The 8,921-nt window shown below is 40.0% G+C and overlaps 1 protein-coding gene and 1 pseudogene across 2 annotated transcripts; one reads left to right on the top strand and one right to left on the bottom strand.

Annotated features, from left to right (window-relative positions):
• The first annotated feature begins 327 nt into the window (after positions 1–327).
• Positions 328–6,352, top strand: LOC148850740 (auxin-responsive protein IAA9-like). Its single transcript, XM_088943587.1, has 6 exons — positions 328–701; positions 1,730–2,448; positions 2,535–2,761; positions 2,908–3,049; positions 5,067–5,128; positions 6,028–6,352. Exons 2-6 carry the CDS (start codon positions 1,757–1,759, stop codon positions 6,063–6,065), a joined length of 1,161 nt encoding a protein of 386 aa, XP_088799713.1. The 5' UTR covers positions 328–701; positions 1,730–1,756; the 3' UTR covers positions 6,066–6,352.
• Positions 6,353–6,932: 580 nt separating this feature from the next.
• LOC148850739 (chaperone protein ClpB1-like) lies at positions 6,933–8,712 on the bottom strand (annotated as a pseudogene). The gene is made up of 2 exons (XR_016099006.1): positions 7,490–8,712; positions 6,933–7,361 (listed from the first exon to the last, which is right to left on the bottom strand). The product of XR_016099006.1 is annotated as a chaperone protein ClpB1-like (transcript).
• Between the last annotated feature and the right edge of the window lie 209 nt (positions 8,713–8,921).

The following is an 8,921-nucleotide window of genomic DNA, read 5'->3' as shown; positions in this document are numbered from 1 at the left end:
CCATCACCCCCCAATGACTTTAAATTACCAAAAATACCCTCCAATGCTTTTGGTTTTTAAGGTCATTTTAGTCAAAATAAGTCCTGGAATCAATCTATATCACATATGGAAATTGGAAACTGGAAACAGATATTCAGCTATCGCGTATTCGCACTGCTACCAATTACAAAACTGGTCCCACTGCCTTTTTTTTATGGGGCCACCCAGACTAGAGGATGCCTTGGTCATTATGAAGAAAGCCAAGAACGTATTTGTCATTCTGATCCTAACAAACCAACACTATCAACTGCACCCATATTTTATTCCTTCCATATTCCACTGCCACTTGTAATAAGGGCAGATATTTCATTTCTGCTGAGTTGTTGATCAACGGTCGAGATGCAAGTTATCTGAAAACTGCATCTTTCGATCCTGCCCCTTGGATTCATCGGCGGGATATAAGAGGCAGCTGTCCAAGTCATTTTCTTTTTGTTTCTATTTTTCTGTTTTTTCCTGCTTTTATTTTCTGCTTTGAGTTCTGCAGAACACAGAACAGCCAAATAAGAAGGAGAAGAAGAAGAAGAAGAAGAAGCTTTTGTTGGTTTCTTCTAAATGGAAGGCCCTTAGCACTGCTTTTTCCATTTTCGTTTGCATTTCTCGTGCAATCTTCGCGTAACGAAATCCTAATTGAACCCCGTCTCAGCATCTTATCCACGATATCTGTAAGTTTCAGAATCTCCAGTGCCTAGCTCCTTCAAAATTTCTTACCATTCCTTTTAACTTCCGTTGGTTGAAATCAAGTAACCCACTCTTGTTTTTGTATCATATGAGATGGATTTCTTTTTTTTTTTCTCTTTCATTCATTCTCATGTTCATTCATTTTTTGCTTGTCTGTCTGGTTATAGGTTGTTTCACTGTAAATTACTAATTTCCGCAATTTTTATTTTTTAGATTCTTTTTTTATTTTATTTTGTTCTTCAAAATATTTTGAGTCCTTCCATTTTTTGGCTTGTTTCCCCAATCACTGCTTTTCTTCTATTATCTTTCTTCATTAACGTTAATTCTGGTTTTGAGCTTTGTTCCACAAATCTCTTTCGTTTCTTCCTTTTCTTTGCTTGCACATGACATTTTTCTATAATGATATCGGTATGTAAAGATAATCTCTTTTTTGAACATTTTCAATATCTGAAAACTGTAAAGCTTTTCTTTTACTTTTTTCTTGTTTTTTTTTTTTTCCTCTCGGTGGTTTGTTCATTGTGATCTCTTATTCTTAAAGCTTGTTATAGAGGTTAATCTTTGACTTCGGTTCGAACATTGTCGTCAGTTTCATGTTGTTTTGCATATCTTCGGTATATATTTTCATATTTGGATTTTGGAAAGGGTTTTATCTTTACTATTTCCGCCTTTGTTTACTAGAGTTCCAGTTTTGCCTTTTCTCCAATTTTGGACTCATCAGTACTTAAGCTTTACGCTGTTGCTGTTTTTCTTTTAAATCCTCATCACTTAAGATTCTGCTAAAGATTTAATTATTAAAAAATTGCCCTCGTCGCTTTTGGTAATGGAACAGATTTATAATAAGACTGATGCCTTCCTGACAAGTGGCTTATTAAGAAGTCCTATCTTTTTGCATTTTTAATTTGTTTTGTTGGCTTCCATTATCGGTAATTAGCTTTCTCCAAGTAGCAGGACTGTATTTATTGAAGGCAGTTTAGGTTTGGTTCTGAAAATTGAATGGTTTGAACGCGAGCAGGTTGAGAATTGAACTTCTACAAGCCTAATGTCTCCACCACTGCTCAATGTTGTGGAGAGACCGAGTAATGTCTCATTGGTGCCTTCATCGCCTTCCGTGGACAGTAGCTGCCAGAATGTTTCAGGATTGAGAGAGCGTAACTACATGGGATTATCTGATTGTTCTTCAGTGGACAGCTCTGCAATATCCGGCCTGTCTGAAGAGAATAAGAGCAGTCTTAATCTGAAGGCAACGGAACTGAGACTTGGGCTTCCTGGATCTCAGTCTCCTGAACGGGGTTCTGAGCTATGCCTTCTGAGCCCAGGGAAACTTGATGAAAAGCCCTTGTTTCCTTTGCTTCCTTCAAAGGATGGTATCTGCTCATCTTCTCAGAAGGCTGTTGTCTCTGGCAACAAAAGAGGATTTTCTGACGCCATGGATGGCTTCTCAGAGGTGAAAAGTGCTGTGTTTACTGAGGGCAATTGGATGTTTCCTGCTTCTGGGTCTGATTCTGAAACTACCCAATCTGTGGCACAAGGGAAATTTCATGTTAACCCGGGACTGCTGTCAGCCAGGTCTTCACCCAACTCTGGAGTGAAACCTGTTTCTGTGAAGGAGCATTCTGGGGCTCACCCCGGCATGACGAAAGAGATTGTGCCCCCAAAGCCCCGTCCTGCCAATGAGACCAGCCATAGCCAGATAGGTGCTGCTAACCACAATACCAGTGCACCTGCTGCTAAGTAAGTATATTGCTCATTTTCTTGAAGAGGCATTCATGAATGGTTTTTCAACGTGGAAAAGCTCACCGATTCTCCATTCACGGCAGGGCACAAGTTGTTGGTTGGCCACCAATTAGATCATTCAGGAAGAACACACTTGCCACCACTTCGAAGAACAATGAAGAAGTTGATGGAAAACCAGGTCCAGGTGCTCTCTTTGTCAAAGTAAGCATGGATGGTGCTCCATATCTGAGGAAGGTGGATCTTAGAACTTATTCTAACTATCAGGAGCTGTCTTCTGCTCTTGAGAAGATGTTCAGCTGTTTCACCATAGGTGAGCCATTTAAGTGTTTCAGTTATTTAGAGAGTGCATTGTTAGAACTTAGACCATGTGGATGTTTGCAGATCCGATTTGATACATATTAGGGAAACAATGGTGTTATTATGGATCCAGTTATTGCTGTTTCTGTATGATTTCAGGTCAGTGTGGCTCCCATGGACCCCCAGGTAGGGAGATGCTGAGCGAGAGCAAGCTGAGGGATCTTCTTCATGGATCAGAGTATGTTCTTACCTATGAGGATAAGGATGGTGACTGGATGCTTGTGGGAGATGTCCCCTGGGAGTAAGCTTTAATCCTGCCTCTGTTTAGTCCATCTTCATTGACAAAGCCAATTTAACTATGGAGATTCCCCTCCCTTATTCTGTGAATAAATTATTTAGATATTTATAGCGTAACTATATGATTATGAGTGATAATTATATTACATATTCTTTTTTGGAAAAAGATAATTATATTGCTTATTGCTGAGAAGTCTTAAACCTTTTTTGCTTCATGGGGCTACACAATGGGGGGTAGCCCATCCCTCATCTCTTTAACCCCCCCAAGCCTGGTGGCCGCGGGATTTGATCCCAGGTCCTGCTACAACTAGTCAGAGGTCCCACCAACCGAGCCACCATCAGTTGGTTTGAGAAGTCTTAACCTGTAGTTGAGAAATTCCAAAGGCTTATTATAGAGGTTAGGTTTTTATGAACCCCACCTCTCCCGAAGGACCTGGGTAGCCAAGACCAACATTTGGTAACAGCACTTTTATCAACTGTACATGTGCAAAAAAATCGCATTACCTTTCCCAAGAAAAAGAAAAAAAAGATCTGTTTAATGTGGCTAATGGGTGTAGCCTGGGCAGGGTGGACCAGTTTAGTTTTTGGTAGCAACCTAGGCCAGGCCTGGATATTTGGCCCGGGCTCAGGAGTGGCTGAACCTGTCAAAGCCCAAGTTGCCCAGTCCAAGCTAAACATAACCCAACTTGAGCTGGCTTGGACCTGGGTGATCTTGGGTGTGCATGGTTGAGCCTGGATTGGTTGGCCAGGTTTAAGAGTCTATTTACACATGTTGCATTTTTTCATTTCATATTAGCTGTAACCGACAAGTATAATATATTTTTGTTTTTACATGTTTATGCATGAATGTAGGCCTTGATTGATAATGTAAATATTGTAAGTATACTTACACAATAGTTTAATAAACATGCGTACTATAGATGGTCAGGCGGGCTTGGATTGGGCTAGGCTAGGCTTACCCAAGACTTCAACCCTAGACTAACTTAAGTTAAGGTGAAGCATGAATCATCCAGCCCAGAGTCAGAAAATCCAAGCCCAGCCAATGCAAAAGCATGGGTTGAATCCAGCTCGGCTCAGGTCCCCCCCCCCAAGTTGCAGCCCCATATGTTGCTAATGAACAGGACTACAACTCAAAAATGCATGGGATGGGAGATGATTCCATTTGGGAGGTTTGTACTAATTTGATTTGATCCATAGTTCAAGGTGGATCTTGGTGCATTGTGCATTGCATTCTACCATGACAGTATCATATATGATAGTATTTATAACTTGGGGGGTGCATCTTCCATGCTTTTTGTGGCATTCACGAAAAATTCCTTGCAAAAGCAATATTTATTTCACATGTAGAGGTGAGATCTGACAAGCATGCTCTAGCAAAGGAAGAAACAAAAGCAATATTTAGTATCTGACTTAGAGGTGTATCTTCTGTCTTTTGTGGTGTTCACAAAAAAAAAAAAAAAAAGGAACTTGCAAAAGCAATATTTATTTCACATCTAGAGTGAGATCTGGACCAGGGTGCTCTAGCAAAGGAAGAAACAAAATGTAATGAGTGTTTTATGATGTCCGAATGGTTGAATACATCATTTAATTCATAATAGCTACCTTATGTCATCCTGAAAATAACCTACACCATTAAACCACTTAAATCACTCCCAGCAATAAAGTATGATTTTCACATGGTTTGGTTGTTCGCATGTGCTGAATGTTACATAAAGAAACTTAAAATGCAATTTGAAGCATCTAACGGGAAGCCAATCTGTTTTTTTTTTTTTTTTGTTTTAAGAACTTTCAACAGAAGATATTGATTAACACTACAAAACCTCCAATTTTGGTTAGTTGGCTTAATTGTTTGATTTTCTAATAAGATGGATAAATTTGATATATATATATATATATATATATATATATATATATATATATATATATATATATATATATATATATTTTGAAGTCCTATCTCACATAATCTGCTTTTTGCATTCCTACTGGTCTGAGAAAATGAGCTTGTGGATCTATGGCAGGATGTTTACCGATTCATGCAAACGGTTGAGGATCATGAAAAGCTCTGATGCCATCGGCCTAGGTGTGTATGTATTCTATTTGGAAAATGATGCTATGATCCACTGAATAATGAATTGCATCCTCCCTTCTGTATGGTTAACATTACAAGTGAAGTGTTGTTCTCAGTTTGGTTAGCATTAGAGGTGGCTTTGGAAAAGGTGAATAAACCCAAGAAGTGCTGTTTGCTCATGCTTGATCTACCACATCTTTTCTTGCCCAGGGAGGATGAGGATGAAAATTCCATGCTCCCGTGTCTCATAATATCAAAAGAGACTCCATTATGCTCCACTATTTATTAACAATAATTGGCCGAGAAAGTCTGGATCATATCACAGTTTTTCTGTTTTTGCCCTGATCCAAAGAACATCCTTGTTCTGCTTCTGACTTGATTCTCTCTCCTGGGTTGTCATCTGCCCGGTGTCATTGCATGGATTTCTTTTTGTTCATTATTTTCCCTGCATAGAACATGTCACTAGTCTGGATCTCCTATACTTGATGCTCAGTGCTAAGTGTAAACCAACCAATGGCAATTCATCAAAATTCACAAGGGTGGATTTGAATGGTCAGACCCTCAAAAGTGAGAGTGGGTGGTTGTGATAGTGGAAGATCTCACTTCTGAGGGTCTGACCAACCAAATCCACCCCTGTGAATTGATTAATTCTCATTGGTTAGTTTACAAGTTAGCACAAAGCTTCAAGTACAGGAGATCCAGACTGACTACTTTATATCGGACATGATTCGTTGGGAAAATGTCCATTTTTTTATTGTCTATGGTTGTCGTCTCTCAAAACCATCTAATAATTTATGCGTTCCAAGTTGTGTTCCGAGTCTTTTTGTTGGCCTGGACATGCCGCTTCTGGCGGTGTATTCCACACATTGGCATTTGCATGCTCTTATAAACAAGTAATTTTTCCCCTGCAGCTCCAAGGGCCATGGAGAAATGTAGGAAGAGGAACTAGCTGCCATCTGAAAATGATAATTGCTTACCAGTTGGCAATCGAAAGGGAAAGAGCCCCACAACATGGCAGGTAAGGAAGGAAGAGCGTGTCAGGAAGTAGGCTGGATGGTAAATCATGACTTGGTTGCTTTATCTCTTTATCCATACGCTTATCGCCTGGTAATTTATGTTGCTTTAATTTGTGTTGAGTCTATATTGTAGTTAGAACTTAGAAGATTACTAAGACCGCGATTTCTCCAAGTACCACTTGATTCCATTAGTATGAAGTTCCTATTTGCTTGAGCGTAAGTTTGTTAAGTGTTTTGTGGTGGACCTGTTTGTTTAGTGTGTTTGATGATCCAGGACCAGCTCCAATTTATGCTTTTTTTGCCACTGGTTATGATTGTATCAACCGTACGATTACTGTTCTCTTTAATAGCTGCCTTACGAAATGTAATGTTATCGATGCCCATTGCCCTTACCTGTCCGAGATTTGATGATGCTAAATTCCTTCCTGCCTGATCAAACATTAGTGTGACTCAATGAACTAAGTTTCTCTTCCTCCTGTTTAGTTCTCGTTCGCTTCTTAACCTTCAAGTTGTAATTTGTAAATGTCTGAAGATCTGGATTTTGGTGATGCAATTGTTGGCACGTTTTTCCTCTACTAGATCCTTTGATTGGAGGGTTTTCCGTTGTATTTACCTCTCACCTCGTTTCATCTACGCCGTGTTTAATGTCGTTTTCTGAGGTGCTTTTAGAGAAAACGGTGCTGCGTAGGCATGCCATACAATTTTTTATTTATTTTTTGTTTGGGACTGTAGTTGGTTGCTGCCAAGTAGGTATCTTCTAATGCCACATCAGCAGTAGTAAAGAAAAAGGGTAATTGTTCAAAACCCTCCCTCCCTCACTTTTTATAATTTCTCTTAAACTCGCTGTAACTTTTCAAAATGCACAAAACTCACCATGTCGGTGTAACTTGACTATCGACTATCGGGCATTATTAATTTACTATTATACCCCTCATTATATTCGGTCCATTTTGCAATATATCAAAATTACCCCTATCTTTCTTCAACCCAAAACCCTAACAGTGAGAAAGCATTGGCTGCCACTTTCTTCCTCCATCGGCCTCTATTCACCTCAACGAGACGGGCTTTGCTTGCTTTGTTCTCTCTCTCAAGAGCGTGCATCTCAACTTCCAACTGGATTCTCTTTCTTTCAAGGTTATCAATCTCTTCAGGTTGGCTATCAAGCTAGACTCTCACATTTGCACAAGCTTCATCAACTAGATCAATTGCCTTATAGGGTAGATGGCGGCCTAAAGAGAGCAAAAGATACATAATTAAAACCCCAATTTGAAACCAAATCTATAAACCAAAATCTCAAAAAAGATAAATAAATTTAATCCCTAAAACCACTCATCAACCACAAGAACTTGTTACATACCGGTAATGTAGCAACTAGAGAGTTGAGTAGCAACCACAAGAGCTCTGCCTTGAATTCGAACACCACGGTGACCTTCATACCTCTCTTTCAATCCTCGAAGGATGTTGATTGTGTTTGCAACACTGGGCTCTGCAACATAAACTTGCTGGAATCGTCTCTCAAAAGTAGCATCCTTCTCAACACGTTTCCTGTAGTTCGACCAGCTCCAAGAACCAGATGGATCTCATCAGTGAAGAGAATTACTTTTCCCTTCATCCTCTTTGACCTCTTTCAATACATCATTCAACCTCTCCTCAAATTCTCCTCTGTATTTGGCTCCAACCACAAGGGCACCTATATCCAAAGCGATTAGTCTCACATCTAAAAGATTGTTTGGGACATCTCCTCTGACGATTCTCTAAGCCAGTCCTTCCACCATAGCGGTCTTACCCACACCAGGCTCTCCAATCAAAACTGGATTATTCTTTGTTCTTCTAGAGAGAATCCATATCACTCTTCGAATCTCTTCACCTCTCTACCAATGACTGGGTCTAGCTTCCCAGCCTACTCAACAAGGTCACGACCATAAGTCTTCAATGCCTGAAAATTGGTGTCGCCAGAAGCACTTTCAACCTTCCTTCCCTCAAAACTTCTCAACCTTTGATTTCACTCCTGCCACACTAACCCCAGCCTCCTTGAGGAGATCTCCGATTTGGGAATCCTCAAGAAGACCAAGAATCAACTGATCAACGACAAGATGAGTATCGCCGCGGGATTTCTGCAACGATTGGGATTGCCTGATTACCTTAGTCAAAGAATTGCTTGCAGGGATTTCATCCGGGGCAGGATGCTGAGATGGAATTTTCTTCATGGCTTGATTGAGGACTCATTCAAAGGAATTCGTGGCCTCATCTCCACCACCAACATCGGCGACTGCTTGCCGGAGGATGCCATTTGGGTCAGTTATCAATGCGACAACCATGTGAATTGGAGTAAACCGTGCATGGCCAGAGTTCATTGCCAGTTCATGAGCCCCAACAATGGCCTCGTTTGTTTCGTGAGTGAACTTGTTTAACAGGCTGGTGTTGAAAAGATGAAGTAACAAGAAAACAGAAGGTAGAAGAATCATGCCCTCAAACATTTTTCGGTCAAAAAAAATGTTTAACAGGCCGACTGGCCCGACTCACCATTTAGGGGTAGTTTAGTAATGAAACACGCATTTAGGACAACTTGGCCCATTGAACTTTAACGGTATTCTAATGGATGGTGAATTTTAGAAAATAAAATGTCACTGACATGGTGGGTTTTGGACGTTTTGAAAAGTTATGGTGAGTTTAAGAGAATTCATAAAAAGTGATGGTGGATTTTGGACAATTACCTTTAAAAAAAAAAAAAAGAGAGAAAACACTGGTAATAAGGATATTTCCTCATATCATATCTTTTTATGATTTCC

Source organism: Nelumbo lutea, chromosome 5 (assembly GCF_056320005.1).
Source record: "Nelumbo lutea isolate HS-2025 chromosome 5, American lotus-T2T, whole genome shotgun sequence".
Classification (NCBI taxonomy): Eukaryota; Viridiplantae; Streptophyta; class Magnoliopsida; order Proteales; family Nelumbonaceae; genus Nelumbo; species Nelumbo lutea.
Note: the sequence above shows the minus strand (reverse complement) of the source record. Positions and strands in the feature narration are given on the sequence as shown.

Excerpts from the sequence above, each read along its gene's own strand:
- LOC148850740 (XM_088943587.1), top strand. The coding sequence starts at position 1,757 with ATGTCTCCACCACTGCTCAATGTTGTGGAGAGACCGAGTAATGTCTCA. Across the intron at positions 2,449-2,534 it reads ACCAGTGCACCTGCTGCTAA|GGCACAAGTTGTTGGTTGGC; the intron begins GTAAGTATATTG and ends CATTCACGGCAG. Across the intron at positions 5,129-6,027 it reads CTCTGATGCCATCGGCCTAG|CTCCAAGGGCCATGGAGAAA; the intron begins GTGTGTATGTAT and ends TTTCCCCTGCAG.